This window comes from Vombatus ursinus, unplaced genomic scaffold, assembly GCF_900497805.2.
Source record: "Vombatus ursinus unplaced genomic scaffold, bare-nosed wombat genome assembly UNPS02014817.1, whole genome shotgun sequence".
NCBI lineage: Eukaryota > Metazoa > Chordata > Mammalia > Diprotodontia > Vombatidae > Vombatus > Vombatus ursinus.
The window spans coordinates 1,131,012-1,155,897 of NW_020954595.1; the positions used below are offsets into that span (position 1 = coordinate 1,131,012).

A 24,886-nucleotide genomic window follows, 5' to 3' on the forward strand; every position below is an offset into this window, starting at 1 on the left:
AGAAATGCAAGGGCACAGAGGGAGAGAAATAAGTGCCCACTAGAAGCCTACTCCTCACCATTAGGAAATCTCGGAGAAGAGTTTGTGCTTGCCTGCAGAGTGCTTTTGCTGAAAAGGAGAAGGGCAGGCTTGCCGAGAAGGTTCCAGCAGCAGACTACCTACCAAGTCACAGAGTTGACTGAGAAATCAAAAGAACGCAGGATTTGGTTATGTCTTAACAAGTAACTACAAAAAAGGATGACCCAACTGAGTAAAGTCCAGCTTTGAAATCCTTCCTGTCTTCCAAGCAGAGATTCAGAAACTATACAAGATTCTGTGACAGATCTGATAAGATACTGAACTTTGCTAGATGATCTGAGGGGTGATATCAAATAAGGCTGAAATGGAAAGGCTTGTGCTCAAAAGTATTTTTCGGGGTCATGAAAGATACCAGTACAAAGTCCATATGGCAGAGGGATTCCCTGTGGCTGGCCAGGTTTCCCAGAGCTTCCCAATCTGACTGTGCTGAATCAGGGGGTGGGGCAGGGGACAAAGGACTGGGCCTGGAGTCAGCAAGACCTGAATTGAGAGCTTCCATGTGTGAGAGGAAGTCTGGAAAAGAAAAATTCAGTTGTGGGGATCTGACTCCAACGCAGTTTCTTCTCAACTGAGAGGTGAATTCACAGCCGTGATTATCTGAATCTCATCAGAAACACCCGGCAGCAGCACAACCAGCCGCTTCCACCACAAATTCTGACAAGCTGAATTATTTTCAATCACCATGACAGTTCGGCTAAATCTAAGCTTTTTAAAGGACAAAAATGCTCATAAAATGAGTGCAAATAAGGAAACTATTCAGCCACAACTCCCATCCAAACATTTCATGACTAAAACACAAAAACATGTAACATGTTTCTGCACAAAAATGACTTAGTGAGAAGTTTAATGGTACCATGACATTTTAACATCTCACTGTCAAAAATAACTAGGCTTAGCATTGTAATCTATTCCTAAGGCTTTACTCGGGGTTGTTATTTTTATCTACACAATGAACCTAGAAAGCTACACGGTAAACTTTCAGAAGGTATAAAATGTTGAGTGATGACTTGCCCAAAAATTACTTAAAAAATACAAAGGTAGCCAATGAAAATAAAGGCTCGTGTGGTGGAAATAGAGACAGAAGTACTTGGGGGGCGGGGCCGAGATTAGAAAGGAAGGGAACAAGAACTTATTAAGCACCTACTAAGTGCTTATAATTTTTCTCTCATTTGACCCTCACAAGAACCATGGAGATAGGTGCTACTCTTATTCCCATTTTACAGCTAAGAAAACAGAGGCAGCCAGTAGTGAAGTGACTTGCCCAGAGTCATATATTTATTAAGTGTCTAAAGCCAGATTTGAATCAGGTCCAGCTCTCTGTCCTCTGTGCCATCAGCTGCCTCTAAACTGAAGGATAAATGTCAGAAGAGGAGAAACGCTGAGTAACTCAGGTACTGGAAGGTGTGAAAAGAACTATGTGGACTCCATGGTTAAGGGACCTGGGTTGGCCTTGAAAGCTTATCCCTAGTGCAGAGAACAGAGCCTTAATGCTACAAAGCCAGAAGCTTAATGAATGAAGTCACAGCAAGAAATGAACTTACTGAGCAGGAAAGACACAGACGGGAGAGCCCAAGTAAAGCAAAGCAACATGGTGGCTTGGGAGGGGCAAAGCCCATCAGAGAGCATTCTGGGAAGCTTTCTCTCCTAAGTGGAATTAATTATTATTAATGACAACATGTCATGATAGAGATCCTCTGCTATGTGAACATATACTGATGTTAGATACTATAATATTTATAAGCTAGTCTCCAAACTGCACCAAGACTTTGGGGACCCCCCCCCCCAAGCTCCATCACCACTCAGTGGCCCTGATAACAGATGAGTCGTGCACCTGCGATGCTGGGAGGAGTTCCCAACCAACCCAAAAGCATTTATTATGCACCTCGGTGCCAGGCACTGTGACAGGCCTCATGGAGACAAAAACACAGACTCCACCAACCCCTATTCTGGAGAAGCTTCCATTCCACGAGGGGAGCCAATATGTGCATAAATGAGCACAAAATAAACACCAGATAACTGAGGAGGAGGGTGGTCGAGGGAGGGCACCAGCAGCTGGGGAAAGCAGGAAGAGCCTCCTGCAGAAGAGGCATGCCAGCAGAAATTTTTAGGAAGAGAGGGGTTCTACCATTCTGCTACCTAAAGTGATAAAAGGATGCATCCAATCATGGGGCACAGCTAGTGTGAAGGCACAGACACAAGGGAGGCCGCAGTCTGAGGAGGCCACAGAGCATGTGGAGGAATGGAAAGTTGTAAAGGCTTTTAAAAACTAAACAGAGGAGTTCACATAGGACCCTAGAAGCAATAAGGGGCAAAGAGAGTTTTCTGAGTAGGAGTGACAAGGTCAGAGCTGCACTGAAGGAAAACCACGTAGGCCACTGGGCGGTGGAAGGAGCAGAGAGCCTTGAGGCAACAAGGCCAATTAGGAGGCCACTGCACTGGTTAGGTGAGAGGTGACATGAGATGAACCAAGTGGGAAGCTAAGGGAGCTTAATGAAGGGGCTGGAGGTCAGGTCAACAGAGATAAACAGATTTCAATTCTGAAGATATTACTTCAACTCAGTACAATACAAACTGAAGGATGATGCACAATTTGCACTTGCCAAACCAAAAGATTCCCTTCTGCCACTCACTCTGGGTTTCTCTGTTTTAAATTTTAAACACAAACAAAGATTCCAAGTGGTCACATCAAAGGCCAGAACTGAAGGGTCTTCAGTCCTGTTTCTACATCTTTACAATCACTATTTCTAATCGACTCTTTAAATGCAGGAATGTTGTACCACAGCAGCTGGAAACCTGAACTACAGCGTGAACAAGGCCAAACTGGTACAAACTTACTCTCAAAGTGAATCCTCAGAGTCATGTGAGTTGGGAACCATCTGTGTAATTGGGAGTTCTCTGAACTAGAATGTTTACTATTTTTAATTCCCTGTAGACACCAGCCCTTCCCATTGCCTGCAGTGGGCGGCAGCTCGCCCCACTTCCCCCTCCAGTCTGGCTAGCTGACACTCTCATGGGTCTGTCCTATCACTGATGAAGACCAGGAGCGACAAAATCTAGAAAAACGGATCTTTGTGGTTACATGTTGACTCAGAAAACCACAAATGGACTTTATCTGTGTTGTGCTCTGTTTTTGTTTATTGGGCTAAGCCTTTCCCAATCACATCTGGGAGTTTTCTGGGCTCCTCCAATGTAGATAATGGCTCCTTCCGCACAGACCACAATCTATTCCTACTTTTTCTCCCTAACAGTTTTCCTCCACGCTCTTCTACAGATCACTCACAGACATCCCACCCAGTACAATCAAATACCCCCTTAAGATCTGTCTACACTGGAACAGAACGAAGGGAGCGCTCAAACTGTCATGGGTACTGCATGAGTGACCCACTTCCTTTTAAAATCATCCATTTCCAAAAACAAAACAAAACAAAACAAAACAAAGCAGGAGCAGCTAGGGGGTGCAGTGGATAGAGCTCCGGCCTTGGAGTCAGGAGGACCTGAGTTCAAATCTGACTTCAGACACTTGACACTTACTAGCTGTGTGACCCTGGGCAAGTCACTTAACCCCGATTGCCTCACCAAAAAAAAAACCCCCAAATCATCCATTTCCTCAATGACCTGACAGACAATATGGCCTTGTGGAAAAAGAGCTGTGTTTGCAGTCAGAAAGGCTGAGGTTCAAATGTCTCTCCTGACACCAATTAGCTACATGACCTTGGGAAAAACACTGAATGTCAACATACCTGAGAAGGTACTTTCCAAGCTGCGAAGCTTGCCAAGGATTCTATATGTTTGTACTTTTCTAGTCCCTCCCCTGCCCCAACAGAACATAAGCTCCCTGAAGGCAGGAACTAGTTTTGATTTCATCTTTGTATATCTCCGGTTGAATACAGCGTCTGGCACCTACTAGGTGCTTAAAAATCCTTGTGGAGTGAACAGTCGATCAACCAACAAGCACTGAGTAGTAACAGCTCCCGAAGTACAGGCACTGTACCAGGTCCTGGGATCACAAAGACTACAAAGCCCTTGAGAAGCTTACACTCTGTCAGATGTGAGCATGACTAAGTGGGCACAGAGTTCTACAAAATGCTGATGAAATCATCAGCGTTCGGTCTGCTCCTGGGTAAGGCCACTAATCAGAATGTCACCTCCTCAAGAAAGTGCCAGATAGGATTACACCAGATCGTGTATTCTGCATCTTAAACTTCCTTCTAGTTAGGGCATAAAGCTGACTCCCCTGGAGAAGACCTAGACAAGATTACAGTCCATGTAAACAAGTAAAAAAACTGCATGGCAGGGCTGTCTGAAAAAGCAGCCAAGAAGAGAATGTGGAAAAAAAGAAAGAAGATACAAGCTTGACAAAAGAACTCAGCAGATGGAGTGGAATCTACTGTGGGTTTACTGAAAATCAAACAAGTGCTTCAGGGAACTCTTTAGGGCAATGAGCCGGCACGGTAGGAAGAGCACCAGGCTGGCACGCAGCCCCAGCTCTACTGACCTGGAGATGTCAAGACGTGGTCCATAGATCCAACCCTTCATTTTACAGATGAGCACCCAGAGGCAGCTCTGTGGAGGCCTGACTGCCCAAGCTCAGAGGCAGTGGGAAATGAAGCCGCACGGCTCCTGCAGGTCCAAATGCAGCGTCTCTGCCCCGCTGCCCTAGAGTCTCGTCCTATCTCTGCCACCCTCGTCATGTTACTCATTGAATCACTTCATGGGGGACTCAGGCTCCTCACCCACAAAACGGGGGCAATCAGCTGGAGAGTTTCAAACCCAAGACTTATAAAGAACGAGAGGTCACCTCCTCTGCCTCCAAGGAGTTAGACCTACAGTCACAAAGTGAGCGCAGACTCTCAGCTCAGACACACCTAACCCTCCCAGAGCCTCAGCTTCCTCAACTATAAGATGGGAATAACAAAATAACAATCCTAGAAATCCCTACCTCAGAAAGCAAAGTGCACTACAAATGGGGGTCATCAGCATCATTAAAGAGCGCCCGTGGAGAACCTCAAGACAGCCAGCAGTGTCTGCAGGCAACATTCTCCTCCAAGACTGAACATTCAAGAGTCTGCCAGTCACCCCTGTCCAGTTGTACTGACCAAACGGCCCAGGTAAAGTCCACTGCTCAGGAGACGCCTGAGCTACTTCTGCTCACAGAGGAGGATGAAATGGAAGCGTTGATGAGGAGATGCAAGTAGCTTGTCATTAGCTAACTCAGGGTTTGCAATTCTCCTTGAGCCAAGATTCAAAGTCAGAAATAAACGTGCTGAACGTACCACTGCAATAGTGGAGAGGAGTTTTAACCACACAGCACAAATTCAGACCTTGCTGCTAAAGCAAGTCTGTCAGATGTCGCCCCAGCAGAACACCACCAGCTGTTAAGTTAAAAGGCCTTAATTCCACTGCACATCCTTCCTCCTACAACATGACGGCAAGGCTGGTGCCAGCAGTAGCCTCTGGTGCCTTTCATTTTTGCCTAATTCCGGGTCCTCCCTCCACTGCAAGGTTTCTTAAAACTTACTTGTGTCATGGACTCACTGGCAGTTTGCCGAAGCCTATGAATGCCTTCTCAAATGGTTCTCAAAGGCATAAAATAAAATATTTATAAAGCACTATATAAATGCCAGCTTTGGTTATTACTATTATTGTATTATATATTATTAACACCTGGAAGACCTCGTCATCTCTAAGGGCATCTGTCTTACACTTGGTTCTGTTTCCACCACGGTGGAAAGCACCCATGGTGATCACCCAACTGGCTGTCTTCCACCTCACTTGAGTGTCGGGCAAATGATCACTTTTTATAAAGCTAAAAAGTGAGGCTGTATCTAATTCCAGTTTTGTCCTCCCAGATAGGTGGTGGTGGCAGGAACTTCCTATGGCTTTCCACATCTCTATTTAGATTCAGATTCAGAAGTATCTAATTTACCATCATGCCAGGAGTCCCTGCTTAAACACATTCCTGAGTGATAAAGGAATAGCAGCAAAATCACCTCCCATTGATCTAGGGCCTTCAGGTCTAGAGGGTATTTGCGACACAACAATCTTGGAAGAGAAGCAATGCAGGATTACTCCTCGCATCTCAGACAAAAGGAAACTCAGACACAGACAGTCAGGAGAGGAGACCGTGCCCACGGCAGCCCAAGTCGAGAATCAGACCCAGGAGTTGAGGCCCAGGGTCCTGCCTCTGACCACTGCACCATGCTGCCTATAGAACTGCAGGATACCCATCCACTCTCCCCAAACTTCCATGTGACACAGGTAAGAGGATGTGAAGAGACGAAAGTGCCATAAGACACAAAACTGACCCCCCACAAACATGGAAACCCATGGGAACCAGGAGGCCAAGCCCTGCCTCCGTTTTCCTGGTGCCTGAACCCCAATCCAAAGAGTGATGGAACCATAATGAAAAGCTGCTTTGTTAGCACCCAGGCAAAATACTGGGTCACAAACACTAAACATTCCAGCTTCAGCTTCTTTCCAAGAGGGAGGAGGATGCATTACCTGCAATCTGCACCGAGCCATCTTCACCCAGAAGAATATTTCCAGCTTTGACATCCCTAGATGAATAAACAACACAAATAAATGCTGCATGCCCCATTCAAAACAGACAACCCTGCCACCCCCCGCAACAATCCAGCTTTATCTTTCAGATTATTTCATATTTTAAATGACCTGTGTGATTTCTACCCTGAAGAGCTCAAGTGGGTTTTTTTTTTTTTTCACAAAGACAGAAGGGCGAAAAAAACTGGAAAACTCAGTTTTCAGTCACATTTGCTAGGATAAGGCAAACGGAGGCCTGTGTGGCTAGCTCCCAGAATGTATAGGAGAAAGGAAAGAGAGGACAGGGTCAGGCTGGCAAAGGCTTTCCGGGCCAAGCAGGGGACTTCAGGCTGGCTTCTGTAGACGACAAGCAGCCAGAGGAGTTTACCAAGGCGGATGAGAGTGGGAGGGGTACGAGACACAGTCAGACCTGAGCTTGAGGAAATCACTCTGGCAGCTAAGCAGAAGCTGGATGGAGCAGGAAGAGAAGGGAAGTCTGGAGAACAAGGAGAAGGCCATTGAAACCATCCAGGCGAGAGGGGATGAGGGCCTGCCCTGGAGGGAGTGCCCATGTGAGTGCAGCAGGACAAGCAAAAACCAACCAGCCTGGCCAACAACCTGGACTGATGGGGCAGTCAAGTCAGTGAGCCTTTATCAAACCACTATGTGCCAGCCACTGGCAGTTAAGGTGGTGCAGTGGATAGTGCCCTGGGCCTAGAGTCAGGAAGACCCAAGTGCAAATTCTGCCTCAGACACAAACTAGCTGTGTGACATTGGGTAAATCACTTCACCTTCTCTTTGCCTCAGTTTCTTCAACTGTACAATGGGGATAACAACAGTACTTGCTTCCCAGGGTTGTTGTGAGGATCAAATGTAATAATATTGTGAAGTGCTTGGCACACAATAAGCATGTAAAAAATGCTTGTTCCCTCCTTTTCTAAGCATGGGGGACATAAAGAAAGGTTAAAAAAAGTCTAGTCCCTGATCTCAAAGAGCTCAGAGTCTAAAGGGAAGACAGCATGTTTACAATTATGGTCAAACTCAAGACATAAACAGGATACATTTGAGCTAATCAATGGAGGGAAGGCACGACCATCAAAGAGGCCTGAGCTTCTTGCAGAAGCTGGGAATTGAGCTGGACCTGAGCTGGACCTGAAGTGGGGATGAGGAGGAAGAGTGTGAGCGAGGAGCCCCAGAGGGGACCGCGGCTGTGAGCGGGGGTGACTGGGGGCTGGGTGTGGCCTTGAGAGCGACAGGAGAGTTGGGAGGAAAAACAACCTATCCCGTTCGGAGTCTGACATGTCCCCCAGACTCCCAGGCTGAGCTACCCAAAAGCCAGGTGCGTAGGGCTAGCGCTCAGGTGAGGGGCTGACCACTTCTGTCTGAGAATATCCAATTAAGTAGAAATACTCCAAGATTGCCTGGCTTCAATGAAGGCTCACAGCACGTCTGTGGTGCAGGTAAAGGAGAGGGCAGGTACAAAGCAATAAGCAAACGGTCCTGGGAATTCAGGAGCAGGGGCCGGCTTCACCAGAATTTCTCCTTTGTATGAATATACATACAGATGGCTTCATATCCTAAACCAGGGGATTTGGCTGATTAAATGACAATTATGATGGCTTTGTGATAATTAAAGGATGGAGAAGCTCAGCCCAGGAAGGGGTTAGCTTTAACCCTAATCTTTCATTAGTGTACGCTGGAAATCACCTTCCTGTATTTCTGTTTCCTGAGCATTGATTACAGATAGACCACACCTAACACTCTTCACTGGCCCCAGAAACTACAACTAGGTTAAAACACCACCCTAGAGGTCAGTTAGGTCTATTCAAACAATTTAACAAGTTAGAGAAATGTTTTTTAGGTGGCTAATCTCTGGCCTACAAAAGTTTAAAATGGGAGGAGAGGTGTGAGGAAGAGGAAGAAAGTAGTGAGGAAGGAGGAGAAGAGGGATAAGGGAAAACGGGGTAGGAGACGTAGGCAAAGAGAGCTGAAAAAGAAAGGGAAGTGGGGAACCTCTCTCTTGCCCCCAACCATCCCATCAGCTGGCATCTCTTTTCTGACTGGAGACCTGCCATTGTCCACTAGAGGGCAGAGGGATGGCCTCAGGGGAGAAGGCCAACCTCCGGCAGTGGGGTGATATAGCAAGTTTGGCCCCAAGAGGTACAGGTTTGGCTTTAAGACAACTGCGGAAATATGTTGGTTGAGACATTGCTGGGGGTCACAGAAGAGGGAAGGATGGGAAGCTGCCATCTCCTTCTCTTTTACTTTACCGGTGGATTTGTCCATTTTTATGCAGATACTCCAGGCCCTCCAGAACCTCTTTGAGAATCGTGGCAATGCAGGCCTCATCCAGGACTCCACTTTTGTGTTCCCCCTTGGCAACAATGTGCTTAATAATATCCAGAACAGACCCTGAAGACAGAAGACATTTCACCATTAGCTTTCAACACTGTTACTGGCACAATGCAGAGCTATCTGCAGTCAAGACGTGCTGAAGTCATTTCTACTTTACTTTTTAAATTCAATTCCTGAGGAGTTAGAAGACCATGACAGAAAGAAGTACAGACACTCCAAACCAATAATATATTTTCAAATGAAATCTGCCACAGAAGGCAAATATAAAAATGGCTCCCTTTTAGGAAAGCTGGGGAGAGGGGAGTGTTTGGGAGGAAAATTAATGACTTTTGTTTGGAATATGAAATGTCTACAGGATACCCAGTCCAGGCTATCCAAAAGCCAGGCAGGTGGGACTAGAGCTCAGGAGAGAGGGCTGACCATTTACATTCGAGAGTACCTGATTAGGTAAAAATACTCAAAGACTAACAATGTTAAGTTCTGTTGTGTATGTAGAGATCAGTTACAAGACAGTCCCTGAGAAGTATGAACCTATGAGGCATACATACAAGTGGAAATGGATCTGAGCTTTTCACAGAGATATGGTTGTACCAGCGGTGCCCAGTGACAACAATCCAGCCCTCAAAAAGACTTCACCTTAAAGACTCCCTCCAGCTCTGCTAAGAGCGTCCCAAATCAAGGTCCTCCTTGTAGGCTGGTTTTGCAGGAGAAGTCATTGTTCTAGGAGCCACTGGGTGGCGCCATAGTGCCTGGAGGCAGAAAGACTCATCCTCCTGAGTTCAAATCCGGCCTCAGACACCTATTAGCTATGTGACCCTGGGCAAGTCACTTCACTCTTTTTTGGGGGGTTTGCTTCAGTTTCCTCATCTGTAAACTGAGCTGGAGAAGGAAATGGCAAACCACTCCACATCTTTGCCAAGAAAACCCCAAATGGGGTCATGAAGCGTCAGACCCGACTGACAACTCGCTGTTTTAAGGACTGACATAGGAAAAGAACCACCACCAAGGAATGCTGACTGGGTCAAAGTAAAGAAAAGGATCAAGTAAAAACTCCATCTGCAAAAGACTCCAAGAATTTAGAGTCTTTGAAGCATCTCTAACTCCAAAAGGGACGCAGAAGAATGGGAGGTGGGGTGGACAGGGAGAGTCATACAGAATTAAACTGAAAAGCAGGCAGGTTTTTTTTAAGGAAACAAAAGCAAATCTTACAGTAATTCCCTGGACCTTGGAAGCCACATAATCCAGTCTCCCCATCGTAGAGGGGAGGGCTAGAGCCCAGAAAAGCAAAGTGACTTGAGTGGTCGCAGAGAGGGTAAGTGCTGATCCCAAACACAGATTCCATTTGGCAAAGGCCTTTAATGTCATCTTGTTCAACTGTTGGAGAAAGCGGGACTTCTCAGATGTGAAATTCTAGTTCCTCAGGGAAGGGTATATTTGCAAAACCAGATGCCCACTCATAAAAAGCAGACCACTGAGACAATGTCAAGGGGCCTTTTTAAAGTAGAAACGTCTGCTCATGAGTCTTAAGAGTCACCATAAATGCACACCTGAGAGCGACGGTCAGTGTTCCATTAGTAAGCACAACACAGGCTAACCCGAGGGACCAGCTCTGAACAGCAAATCACCTTTTTGCACGATGCTACTGCTCCAAACTCGTAAGTAGAAAAGTCATGGAGTTAGCGGGGAAAGATGTAACACGAGCATGAACAAAAGCAGTCGAGTGCACCCCAAAGACAGCCACGCCCCACACAGACCCCCAAGGGTCTTTCAACACTCCAAAGTGCCTTTTGTGGCTAAGATCCAGCCCTGGCCCAGGCCCTCACTGAGCTCCGTCATTAGCTTTCCTCTCTCCTCTCATCCCCTGACTGGGGTCTCACTTGAGGAAAAATGATCAGCCTCACAGTTACAGATGAGAAGAGAAAAATTAACCGCCAGGGTGATTCCTCTCTTACCCCAAAAAGTCACACCTTCAAGAGGCTGCCAAAGAAGTGACATAAAGACAAACACAATATTTATCTAAACACCCAAGAGTTTCAGATGAGATTTTCAATACTGAATATGGGAGGCAGCAGGGCGTAGGTGAAGGAACATAAGGGGTGAACTCGTGCTCTGCCAGAATAGAAAAGAAAAGGGCAAACCAGACCCATTCCACTGCGGCATGCACGCTGTCACACACTCATCCTCGCTCACTCACCACGAATGCCTCTAAATGGGAGCCCAAGTTTAGAAGACCTGGCTTCTGGGATACTTGCTAGTGTGGAACCTCAAACAAGCCATATGTTCGTAGAAAAGATGAAATGTTTCATTTCCAGAGCAGGAAAGTGAAGCAGACAGAAGCTATCACCCGAGGCCCAGCCCACCTTTCACTCCATGGTACTGCCACTCACTGCTTTAGTCTTGGTTTCAACTACCAGCTAGATAACACCACCAGAAAATGCTGACCTCACTTGGTGTTATTCTGAAGATCAAATGAGCCAAGGGGAGACTGCGCCTTGAGCAAATAACCAATTGCTAGATACAAATATCAGCTGCACGTCACCCTCCCTTTCGAAACATTCTCTCACGTTTGAGACTCTCGCCTGTATCCAGGAGGAGTCACTGAGCATTTCAAGGCCTCCTTCCTCTCTCCTCTCAAATGCCTCCTCCATCCCCCCCCCCCCATCCCTGCCAGTGTTATTTTCCTAACAAACAAGCCCAACCACCTCCCTTCCCTACTCAGACCCCTTCGGAGGGTCCCCACCACCTGCAGAATAAATACAAGCTTCTCACCTCTCTATGGGTGACCTTCCATGGGGCACCCACCTCTCCGGATCCCAGTGTCCTCATCTATAAAAGCAGACCTGGGAGATCTCCTCCAGCCCTAAATCTATGACCCATCTCTGGCATTCAAGAACTTGAATCCCCAAGTCTGGATCCAAACTCTCTTCACACGCACTTTGTTTCAGACAGCTGAATGAGGCTGTCCTGGCTTCTCCCGTATCTGGAACAGATTCTCACTGCAGTTCCACCTGCTGAAATCCCTGCCATCCTCCACGGCCTAGATGCCGATGCCATCTCTTCTAGAGAACTTTTCTTCCTCTTCCCCTCCCCCACAATCTAGGCAGAGGTGATGCTGTCACTTTCTTCAGATGCCTTCTGTCTCTGCCTGTCTCCTCCTAAGCAAAGCACTTGATGACCCGAAGGTCCCTGCCGGTTCTAAATCCTTTCGCCTCAGAGCCTAGCGTCACTGACAGCTTGTATAATTATTTAGGTATGTGTTCCACCTCCTACTAGACTATTTATTCATGAGGGCAGTCACTCTCATTCTTTCCAATGCTAATAAACCTTGCCCAGAGCAGAGGCTTAATCAAGATCTGTTGAAATGTTACACAGAAAGTGCGCTCAGGAGAGCATGCTTGAAAAGAGAAATCCCAAAGGATGATAAATCTTGAACTGCAGGGACCATGATAACCATCCAACCTCCTTATTTTACAGGTGAGTAAACTGAGGCCCAGAAATGCCAGGTAACTTGCCTGGGTTCCGGCAGGTAGTGAGTGGGTGGGCAGCACAATGCCCAATCATTTGACTCAAAATAAAGAGTTCTCTGCACTGTCCCACAAGATCACAGAATGGGATATGATATGATAAAGATCTCAGCATTCCTCCCCAAGGCCCCTCGAGGGCTGCAGAACCAGATTAAAACGTAACTGGGAAATGTTTAACAAGATAAGGAAGAATACAGTATGGTGCAAATAATATTAATTTGTGGTTTTCTAAGTCAACATCCACTGGAGGGATCTATTTCTTGACAGTAATGCTCTAGTCCAAATTTCCCTCAGTACAGGATTTATTTCTATAATATTGCTGATAAGTAGCCATACATGGGGTGGAGCCAAGATGGCAGAGTAGAAGGAGGCAATGTGGCTGAACTCCCCCCTACAAATCCTCCAAACAAATCTAGACAGAGTACCAGACTGAGCTCTGATGGAGAAATCCAGAAAAAGTCACAGTAAGTCCTTTGTACAGCCCAGGTCAGCATCAGGAGAGAGATAGAGAGGTCTGCAGACATTGAGGACAGGGTCTGGCCAGGCATATTGAGCAGGCCTCAGTCCCATGGGGGCACCCCCAAACCCACACCAGGACACTGCTACAGGGACAGGTGCCCACTACCCAGTCCCAGATGGCATAGCCAGACCTGCCACACTCAGGGAGGTCTGGGGCAGTATACCAAAAAAAAGGAGGAAGTTCAGAAGCTGGCTTCACTCAGCAGTGGTGGCGGCAGCGGCAGCAGCAGCAGCCCTGTGGCTCAGCCCTCAGGCTCAGCCCTCAGGCTCAAAGCAGGGTCTCACTGCCACTCTCTGCCCTAGGCTACAGAGATAAATAAGCAAGGCAGGATACACAGGCCAAAGGGGAGCCTATGACCGGGCCACTTGGAACCATGAGTTTCCAGCAGGCTGATAGAAGCAGAGTGTAGCAGCATCTACCCTTGCTCTGACCCAAATTCGTCAAGAACCTGAAGAGCTGAGAGCAGGGGCCAGCGATCAGACTCTACCCTGGATCGAACCACTCTGGGACCACTGAGAGCTTGTAGGTCCCCAGTTTGTTCCTGAGATCCTTGAATAACAGCATACCTAATACTCGCCCCCCCAAAACAAAGCAGCAAGAGGACCACCCCAGGACTTTCCTTCAGAAGCGTGGCAGAGCCCAGCCCTAACATCAAGTCCAAAGTCAGGACACAGGCTGGAGAACGGGTAAACAAAAAAGAACTGCACCACAGTGAACTATTATGGTGGTGGGGGCACTCAAGAAACAAATGCAGAAGAAGAGAGTGACTCCCAAACACCTACAAGCAAAGCCTAAGAGAAAAACACAGCTTGGGCACAAACTTAAGTAGAATTCTTGAAACAGATGAAGCAAAAGTTAACAAAAAAAGAGGTAAAAATATTTTTATAAATGGAATAAAAGATACTTGAGGAAAAAACTGGAAAAGAAAAACTATGAAATAAGATTTAGAAAGGGAATTAACAACTTGGTACAACAGGTACAAAACCTTTCCAAACCAACAAACTCCCTGAAAATTAGAATGGACCAAAGAGAAGCCAATAAGTTCACAAATGAACAAGAAATATTAAAACAAAATCAAAAGTCAAAAATAGAAGAAAATGTAAGTTATCTTATAGCAAAAACAACTGACCTGGAAAACAGATTAAGGAGAAAAAATTTAAAAATTATTGGACTAGCTGAACACCACAACCAAAAAAAAAGCCTAGATAAAATAGAAATCCTAAAAGAAAACTGCCCAGATCTCTCAGAACCCAAGAGCCAAGAGGAAACAGAATCCAAAAGTCAGCTCCTGAAAGAAATTCCCAAATGAAAACTCCCAGGAATATTAGAGTCATGATCCAGAGCTTCCCTGCCAAAGAAAAAAAATCTGCAAGCAGTCAGAAAGAAAAAAATTCAAGTAATGAATATACTACTACAAGGGCCTTTAATGACATAGAGGACTTCCAAGCATTCCTGATGAAAAGTCCAGAGCTGTGGAGAAACTGAATTTCAAACACAGGAGTGAAGAGAAGCATAAAACGTAAATATGAATGAACGATGACGCAGAACTAAACAAGATAAACTGCTTACAATGAAATATGGGGAGATACACGTGAACCCCCTGAACCCTATAACATTAGGGGACAGAGGAAGAGCAGTTAGACAAGACCTGGGAGTGGTTCTTTTACATCTTGTTGATCTTTAAAAGAATGAAAAGAGAGGGGAAGAGGAATATACCAGGGGGAGGAGGAGAGAAGGAAAGGAAGGTTGGAGGAAATTATCTCCCACAGTCAGAGTGCACAAGTAGACATCTATACAACCAAGGAGGAGGAGGCGAGAGGCACAGCCGATACCTAAACCTCACTCTCATCTGATCTGATGAAAAGAAGAAAATACACATAGAGGTGGGTACAAAAATCTATTTCACTCAACAAGAAAATAAGAAGGAAATGGAAAAAATGGGAGGGGAAAGTAGACGGAAGGTAGATTAAGAGAGGGATTAGTCCTAAACAAAATAAACTCAAAGATGTACAAAAATATGTACACTCCTTTAGGAGGTGGCAAAGAATAGGAATCTGGAAGAGCGCTCATTAACTGGAAAATGGATGAGCACATATAGAAATGTGCTGAACTCTCATCCAATGTAACGACCAACCAAGACACACGCTGCCCACCTTTTCCTAGAGAGGGGCATGCAGAATGAGACAGATTTTTTTTCTGGATGTGGCCAATGTGGAAGTTTGTTTAGACTGACCACACATGTTGGTGATAGGTTTTGTTTTTCTCTTGTTCTCAACTGGGGATGAGGGTGGAGTGGGAGGGTAAGGAGACAGATTTGAGATGATTAAAACAAAGTAAATATTTTTTTAAAAAATTTTTTAAAAAAGGGGCAGCTAGGTGGTGCAGTGGATAGAGCACTGGCCCTGAAAGTCAGGAGGACCTGAGTTCAAATCCGGCCTCAGACCAACCACTTGACACTTACTAGCTGTGTGACCCTGGGCAAGTCACTTAACCCCAATTGTCTAAAAAAAAAATTTTTTTAAAAAGTCTTTATCCAGACTGCTTGGATACCTCCCAAGAGAAAGAACTGACTATGTCCAAATGCAGCCCATTCTACTGCTGGGTGTGGCTGGTTCAAGGGTTGTTCATTTGTTGGTTTCTTTTTAATGCTGAATTTCCTTTGCTCTACCTCTACCTTTTGTCCTTGTCAGCTCTGTCCTCCAGAATATCATTTACAAGTCTACCATGTCTTTGATACGATTATAGCCCCCTAGAAGTACTTGTGAGGGAGCCGCCATGTTTTATCTTACATCTGCCCTAGACCGAATCCAAGGCAGCTAGAGGGCACAGTGGACAGGAGGGCAGGAGGACCTGAGTTCAAAGTTGGCCTCAGACACTTCCCAGCTGGGGTGACCCTGGGCAAGTCCCTTAACCCTGTTTGCCTCAGTTTCCTCATCTGTAAAATGAGCCAGAGAAGGAAATGGCAAACCATTCCAGTATCTCTGCCAAGAAAACTCCAAATGGGGTCGTGAAGAGTCAGACATGCCTGAACAAGAAGACCAAATCTGATTCTTTCAGATCTTGCCAGGCTATGGTCCCCAGCCCTCCCAGCATCCGCATCTCTTGCCCTTCCTTTGCCAATAGCCCCACACCATTGTAGTCTTTTCCCCACTCTACCTGGTAATAAAAACACGTTTGGAACATCTGGATGGCATCTTCTTTCTCTGGCAGTCAGCTTACACAGAGGGAAAGGGTTAAGCCTGTTGATAAGGAGATTGCAGCCTGAGGTTACAAGTGCTGGAAGGAGATGCTGCCCCCATTTTATGAGAGGAGAAGGGGGGGGCCCCACACAAGAGATCAAGTCATTCACCATTAGATCAAAAGTTCCAGCCAATGCTCTTTCCACTGGAATCAGGTTTCACTACCATCGAGGGAACGCACAGCCATTATGAGGGAAGAAGTCATCCTAAAGTTCTAGTCAGGATCCAAACTGCTTTTAAGATAGTATGCACTAACCGTAACACAAAACTCCTGGTGATTTCCCAGGTTCTCAGATTTAAAGAGACAGGGGAGGAAAAAAGTGGAACTGCAAGCTCAGAGCCTCCTCATCCCTCTAAAACACGCACCTACCGAAGCAGGAGTGCCAATGCAATGTCTAAGAGCCCGCCATTCCTCTCCTCTTCCCTAGATGGAGTTCTGAGGAAGTAGCTCCCCACACTAAGGCAGGGCAGCGCCTTTTCTCCAAGAGTCTTAGAGAACTACGTGAGCCACGGGGGTGTGTGTGTGTGTGTGTGTGTGTGTGTGTGTGTGTGTGTGTGCGTGTGCATGTGCGTGTGCGTGTGCGTGTGTGTGTGTGTGTGCGTGTGCATGTGCGTGTGCGTGTGCGTGTGTGTGTGGTGTTAACCGACTTGCCCAGAGTCACCGAGCCAGACCTGGAACCCAGGGCTCCAGGGCCCCCATGGTAACAACAATAATAGTAATGGCCATTTAAAGCAAGCTGTCAGGTTTTCTACGTGGCACACGCATGCACACATATGTAATTATGTCATTTTAGTTTCCCAGCGCTGGGAAGTGGTTATTATCCTCATTTGAGAGATGAGGAAACTGAGGCAGAGGTGAAACAGCCCAGCTGTGTAGACAGGTCGAGAGCATCAGGAGCAGAGGCGGGCTCAATGAAAATCTTCCCTCCAACAACTTCCACAAATGGACCCACCTTTCACCATGAGGAGCCACGCAGAATGATCCTCCAGTACCGTGATCACGTCCCTTCACTGCCAGGCCTTTTCTAGGCTAACTGTCCTTGGCTTCCTTCACCTAATTTCACCACAACAGGCACACTTGACTTTATCAACTTTAACCATTTCCTGGGTTGGAGAACTCCCTTCAGTGGAGCAGGTTATGACCCCTCTAAGCCTTAGGAGATGGTTCTGGAGAAGCGCTTTGGCCAAACCAGCTACGAATGTCTCTGAACACCTCGGGCTGGGCCTCACACTGACCCCTGGCCATCCCTAGGCCTGCAGTCAGAGCCTCCCCGGCTTGGCTGGGGCTGCCAGAGCTCTGGATAACCCACAGTCACGTTGGGCTGAGGCAATGAGTCATAACTTTTAGTGGGAGATTTTGTCAAGATCCATCAGTCACCAGGCATTTACTAAGTACTTAGGTGCCAGACAACGTGCTAAGAGTCAAGGATAAAAAGAAGACAAAACCGGGCCCTGGCCTCAAGGAGTTTCCGTATAACATGTGAATAGGTACATACAAATAACGTATGCAGAAGAAATGCCACCTTGGAGAAGGCTCCAATGGACAGAAGGAAGGCCTTTTGCAGAAGGTGGCATGTGAGATGAGTCTGAAGGAAACCAGAGGTATCAAGAGGCAGAGGTAAGGAGAAAGGGCAGTCAGGAAGCTTCTGCAAATATCTAGGAAAGAGGTGAGGAGGTCCTGAACTGGAGTGATCACTGTGTGAGTGGAGAGAAGGGGGTGTGTGCAAGAAATGCTGTGAAGGTAAAAGAAATAATGTTTGACATCTGACTAGACACGTGGGCTACGGAAGAATGAGGGCCAAGGACAACTCTGAGGGGGTGGGCCTGGGAAGATGGTGGCGCCCTCAGCGTAACAGGGAAGTTGGGAAGAGGGGTGGAAGATGACGAGACGTGTTTTAGACATGCTGAGTCAGAAATGTCTTAGATATCCAACCTGAAATGTCCAACAAGCAGCAGGTCACGTGTGAGACCTCAGGAGGAGGCTAGAGTTGGAAACACAGATCTGGGAATCATCTGCAGAGACAGTAATTGCACCCGTGGGAGCTAATGAGATCACTGAGATAATACAGAGAAAAAAGAGGAGTCCTGAGGGACACTCATAGTTAGCAGACATAACAAGGATAGAGATCCAGCAGAGACTGAGGAGGAGCAGTAAGGCTGGTCAGGAGGAGAATCAAGAGGGAACGATGTCACGCGCCCCCAAAGAGGAGGGAGCATCCAGCAGGAAAAGGCAAATCACAGCCACAAACGCCGCCTGGGATTCAGAAGGATGAAGGCTGAACAAAGGCCACGAGATCTGCCCATTCAAAGGTCACTGCTAACTCTGGTAACTGCCAGAATGCAGAGGGCACCAAGGACAGACGACTTTGCCAAGGAGGTCAGCAGAGAAAGGAAGCAGATATAAAGGGCAATGGTTAACAGGGACGGAGGGATTGGGCTCTGAGGATAGGGGAGACGCAGCTATGTTTGCAGGCAGAAGAGATTAGACATCAGAGAGCGGGGTGATGGTAAGGGTGATCTACTAGGAAAGACTGGGGAGATGGGATCAAAGGAGCAGAGAGAAAGGCCATCTCTTCCAAAGAGTCTGGAGTGACTAAGACAGAGAGAGATGAGGAGAGGAATGTAAGATAAGCGGGGGACCAGGGCAGATGGCCTCAATTTTTTCAGTCAAGTATAAGGTGCTCAGCCAAGAAGGCAGAGGGAAGGGCTGCCATGGGAGGCTTGAGGAGAGCCATGCTGGTAAATGGAACCCAGTTGGACAGGAAAATGACCTCCCCTTCCTCTAGACACTGGAGAGAGCTGCAGAACAAAGAATGTAGAAAAGGCAGAAAGTACAGAAGGAGCCAGGGTGTGGGATTAACGAGGGAGGAACAGCAATGATAACCCATTAAGGGCAGCACAACACACTAAAGAGCAAGGAAGCCTCTGAGGCAGGAAGACCTGGGTTCTGATCCTGCCTCAGATAAGAATGGGTGACCCCAAGGTCACTGAAGTTCTCAAACCTCCGAAAATGCGGCTGGGGCAGACAGTGGCTCGTTTTCACTGGTTGAGTGAGTTTCCACACCAGGAGCACCAATGAAGTCTAGGGTGAGGCCGACATTAACGGAGGGCTCTGGATGCACATCTCGCTTGATGGCCACACTAGCCCTGGGAGGTGAGGCCGATCACCCCCCCACACACATCCGACAGAGGAAGACATGGGAGTGAGAAGTTACGGGCTCTGTCCAGTCACACTCTGGTGTGGACCCAGCTCTCTCCTAACACTAAGCCCAATGTTGTTACCACGACAGAATGCTGACACAGAGACAAGGAATATAAAGGTAGCAGTCAGTGCCCTTAGACTCAAATTTGTGATGAGAGGTGAGGTGCCCATGGGCAGGATGAACAAGGAAAAAAGAAACACCTGGAGGGCACGATGAGAACAAATGAATGTATAAGCACTGATCATGTGACCACTGTGCCAAACCCTGTGCCCAGCACGGGGATACACAGGTCCCTCCCCTCAGAGAGCTTCCCTTCTGCTCTGGGGGAGCGGCACCCGGGGAAGGGAGTTTTGTTTGGACAGTCACTGGGTTGGCCAGGGAGCCAGAGACAAGAAGGGACTGCAAGCCTTCTCCAGCGACGACAGCAGCAGTGATTTAATTACTGTTCCTAAAGCGAGAGCAAAAGCTGGAAAGAAAAAAGGAAGGTTTGGGGACGGGGAGAAGAGAGGAAGCCATGGAGGCAGGGGAAGTAGCAAGGGGTGTGTGTCGAGCTCCCTGGCAGAAAGCTGGATGTGAGGTGAAGCACGGTGTGAGGCTCGGTACTCCCCACTCAGGGAGGGACCCCAACGCAGAGTGAATCGCCTGCCCCACAGTTCAGCCTCAGTGGGGCAGGTGGCAAGATGTCCTCCCCGGGAGGCTCTGGAGGAGTTTTATCTGGGGTGGTGCCGAAAAGATGGAAACAGGAAATTGTGCTCAAAGAACTGCAGAGTTCAAAATTGTAGGAGTGATCCAGCTGGGGTAAATGGTGAGTCCCTAAAATATGAAAATACTCCTGTGCTGCCAAAACAAACCCAAGAACTCTATTTACACAATTACAAAACACTTCTCACACAAATAAAGTCAGATCTAAATAACTGGAAAAACATCAGGTGCTCATGGGTAGGCTGAGCTAATATAATAAAACTGACAATTCTACCTAAATTAAATTACTTACTCAGTGCCATACCAATCAAACTAACAAAAATTATTTCATAGAGCTAGAAAAAACAATAGCAAAATTCATCTGGAAGAATAAAAAGTCCAGAATATCAAGGGAACTAATGAAAAGAAATGCAAAGGAAGGCAGCCCAGCTGTTAAATCTTAAATCGTATTATAAAGCAACCATCATCAAAACTACTTGGTACTGGCTAAGAAACAGAGTGGTGGATCAGTAAAATAGGTTAGGTATGCAAGACCCAGCAGTCAACGACTATACTAATCTACTATTAGATAAATCCAAAGACTCTAGCTTCTGGGATAAGAAATCACTATTTAACAGAAACTGCTGGGAAAGCTGGAAAATAGTATGGCAGAGGGGTAGCTAGGTGACTAGAGCAGTGGATAGAGCACCAGCTCTGGAGTCAGGAGGACCCGAGTTCAAATCCGACTGCAGACAACTTGATACTTACTAGCTGTGTGATCCTGGGCAAGTCACTTGACCTCAACTGCCTCACCAAAAAATTTTTTTTAAAAAATTATATGGTAGAAACTGGACATAGACCAACACCTCACACTCTATGCCAAGATAAAGTCAAAATGGTCACAGGATTTAGATATAAAGACTGATACTATAAGCAAACTAGAAGAGCAAGGAATGGCTTACTTTTCAGATCTATGGAGAAGAGAAAAATTTATGACCAAACGAGAGATAGAGAACATTATGAAATGTAAAATGGATAACTTTGATTACATTAAATGGAAAAGTTTTTGCACAAACAAAACCAATGCAACCAAGGTTAAGAGGGAAGCAGAAAACTGGGAAAGAATTTTAATAACCAGTGACTTTGATAAAGGCCTCCTTTCTAAAATATATAGAAAACTGAGTCAGATTTATAAGAATATAAGTCATTCCCCAATTGATAAATGGTCAAAGGACATGAACAGGCAGTTTTCAGAGGAAGAAACTAAAGCTATCTATAGCCATATGAAAAAATGTTCTAAATCACTATTGATTAGAGAAACGTAAATCAAAACAACTCTGAGGTACCACATCACACCTATCAGATTGGCCAACATGACAAAACAGGAAAATGATAAATGTTGGAGAAGATGTGGGAAAATTGGAACACTAATGCATTCCTGGTGGAGTTGTGAAATGATCCAACCATTTTAGAGAGCAATCTGGAACTACGCCTGAAGGGCTATAAAATTGTGCATACCCTTTGACTCAAAAATAGCAGGGCTCTATCCACTGTACCACCTACCTGTCTGGGAACTGGACTTTTTTTAAAAAAAAGTTTATTGACAAATTTGGTTTCTGAACATCACATAAACCCATAGCATCCTCCCAATTAAATCCCCCAACATATGCTAGTCTTGGAAACAACTGGGAATGTACACACCACCTTACAATTTAGCAGTTTTCCATTTAAGATAAAGGACGGTTGATATGCTAAGTCAGTACCAACATGGGTTAATTTTTTTTTAATTTTTAAAAAGTTGTACTGATGTGTTTTGTTTTTGCATTACAAACATCTAGGCACTATCCCAACTCTGGGAGAGGTCTCTCATAACAAGGTAATACAATTAAGCAAAACCAACAACATAGTGACTTCATCTGCAAGTCTGTGTTATACCCTACCTGTCATACCACTCCCCACACAAAGCTCTTGATGTGAATTTTTTTTTAAAGAACAGAAATCTATTTTCTATACCTTCCACCTCCCACTCCACTGGAAAAAAGAAAAGAAAAACCAATTTCTTGTAACAAATACACGGAGTCAAGAAGAACAAATTCCTTCACTGGCTGTGTAAAAAATATGGCTCCTTCCATGAGCTCTCTGTAATGGTTCATTAACAGTCACCCGGAATTCTGAATGGTCACTGTCCTGATCGCAATTCTTACAGCTTTCAAAGCTGTTAGTCTTTACGGTGTTTCTTTATAGAAATTGTTCTCCTGGCTCCGCTCATTTCATTTTTATAATGTTGAAGAAAAGCAAGAGTGTCTTTCTTGCTCTCTGGACTTTGCTCCAGGTCTCTTTGAATGGGACCTGAGCTTTGTCACTATGTAAAGTTGTCTTCTTTGACACGGCTGTGGTAATCAGTTTGTAAAAGAAGTAGCACACGTTTCATGAAGTGCCTGTCACGTGCTGGGCACTGGCCTAGGCCCAGCAGGGGAGCAGGGCCAGGGTACAAGCTGTCTGCATTTCTCTGAATTGCTGGTGTTTCTTATGAAGTGATGTGTCACATTTATACCCTCATTGAGCATGGTGTTTTGTTTTCAACTTTTTTCCATTACAAAAAATGCTACTATAAATATTTTTGGAAGTGGGCCTTTTCTTGTTGGGCAATGACCCCACCCTGGGCTGGATAGATTTAGTAACTGGGTGAATGGAGAGGTACAATTTTGAAACTTTAATTATGTAATTCCCTATCACTTTCATGTAAAACAAAAATTTTAAGAAAATTGCACGCAGATGTAGCTTTAAAATGTAACGTTATCTATATATCCCACTTACATTTCTGGTCTCAAGCAATCCTATAGGGAGGCTCCGGGACACTTCTGAGCTAGTCTGACCTGCCTCAATTCCTAGAAAGGACGACCTAGAATATGTCATTTTAATAACATGTCACTTTATTATGATGTTACTAACTCCCTTGAGAAGGCCATCTACAACAACCTCTCCTCTGGCTGTTTCTTAAGCACTCCCCTACAATCTGGTTTCTGACTTCTCCACAGTCACCAATGATTGCCTAATTGCCAAATCCAATGGTCTTTTCTCAATCCTCGTTCTTCACTTCTCTACAGCTGCGGATGCTGCCAATCACTCTCTTCTCTGATCCTTGATTCTCTCTCTGTTTTCAGTATACCACGCTCCCCTGGTTTTCCTCCTACCCATCAGACCACTTCTTCTCTGTCTCCTTTGGTGGAACTAGGTCACATCCACTAACCATGAGCATCCCAGAGAGCTGTCCTGAACCCTCTTCTCTTCTCCCTCTAGACTACTTCACTCATCACATGGGTTGCCATGGATTTACTTACCATCTTTATGCTGATGATTCTCAAATCTACCTTTCTTGCCCAAATCTCTCTACTGACCTCCAATCTCACATCTCCAACTACCTCTCAGATATCATGAACCGGATGTCCAGTAGACATCTTAAACTCAACATGGCCAACTAACGCACAGTTGGTGGAGTTGTAAACTGATCCAACCATTCTGGAGAGCAGTTTGGAACTAGGCCCAAAGGGCTATAAAACTGTGCGTACCCTTTGATCCAGCAATACCGCTGTTAGGTCTGTAACCCAAAAAGATTAAAAAAAAATATAGAGGAAAGGAGCTAGCTATACAAAAATATTTGTAGTAGCTTTTTGTGGTGGCAAAGAATTGGAAATTAAAGGGATATCTATCAATTGAGGAATAGCTTAACAAGTCATGCGTATATGATTATAGTGAAATATTACTGGGCTATAAGAAACAATGAGCAGGCTGATTTCAGAAAAATCTAGAAAAACCTTTATGGACTGATGTAAAGTGGGCAGAACCAGGAGAACACTGTACACAGCCACAGCAATACTACACAGTGATCAACTGGGAATGACTGAGCTCTTCTCAGCAATACAACGATCCAAGACGATCCCAAAGGACTAAAGATGAAGCATGCTATCCGCCTCCAGAGAAAGAGCTGATGGATCTGAATGCAGATCCAAGCAGACTTTTTTTACTTTCTGCATTTTTTTCATGTTTTTTTTCCCCTTGGGCCTGAGTCTTCTTTCATAACATGGCTAATATGATAACATGTTTTGCATTATGAACACATATAATCTATATCAAATTGCTTACCGTCTCAGGGAGTGGGAAGATGAGGGAAGGAGAGAAAATTTGGAACTCAAAATACTTTTTTAAAATGAATGTTTAAAATTGTCTTCACATATAACTGGAGGAAAAGTACTTTTAAAAACCCACAACATGTCCAAAACTGAACTCACTGTCTTACCCCCTATACCCTCCCCACTTCCAAACTTCCCTATTACAGGGCAACCCTGTCTTCCCAATCCCTCAGGCCCCAGCCGAGGCATCATCCTGGACTCCTCACTATCTCTCAACCTGTAGCCCTGGCCAAGGCCTGGTGATTTCACTTTTGCAGCATTTCTCAAATACGCCCCCTCCTCTCCTCTGACACTGCCCCCACTCTGGTGCAGGCCCTCATCACCTCACTCAGAGGGAGTCTGAGTGCCTCAAGGCTGTCTCCACTCCAGGTCACCCTCCATCTAGCCACTAAAGTGATTTTCCTAAAGCACAGTCTGATCCTATCACTTCCCCTACTCAATAAACTCTAGTGGCTCACTACTGCCTCTAGGGTCAAACACAAAACCCTCTGTTTGGCATTCAAAACCCAACCTGGACCTCCTCACACCCCCCCCCCCCCCCCCCCCCCCCCCCCCC

At 45.8% G+C, this 24,886-nt stretch overlaps 1 protein-coding gene across 2 annotated transcripts in view; it reads right to left on the bottom strand.

Moving 5' to 3' along the window:
- OXSR1 (oxidative stress responsive kinase 1) overlaps nt 1-24,886 on the bottom strand; it is a 98,462-nt gene that overhangs the window by 39,512 nt on the left and 34,064 nt on the right. For both annotated transcript variants that reach the window (XM_027835788.1, XM_027835787.1), the window contains exons 4-5: nt 8,889-9,030; nt 6,580-6,635 (exon numbers count right to left, since the gene is read on the bottom strand). In XM_027835788.1, coding sequence (XP_027691589.1) covers nt 6,580-6,635; nt 8,889-9,030 — 198 coding nt within the window. The remainder of the gene's footprint in view (nt 1-6,579; nt 6,636-8,888; nt 9,031-24,886) is intronic.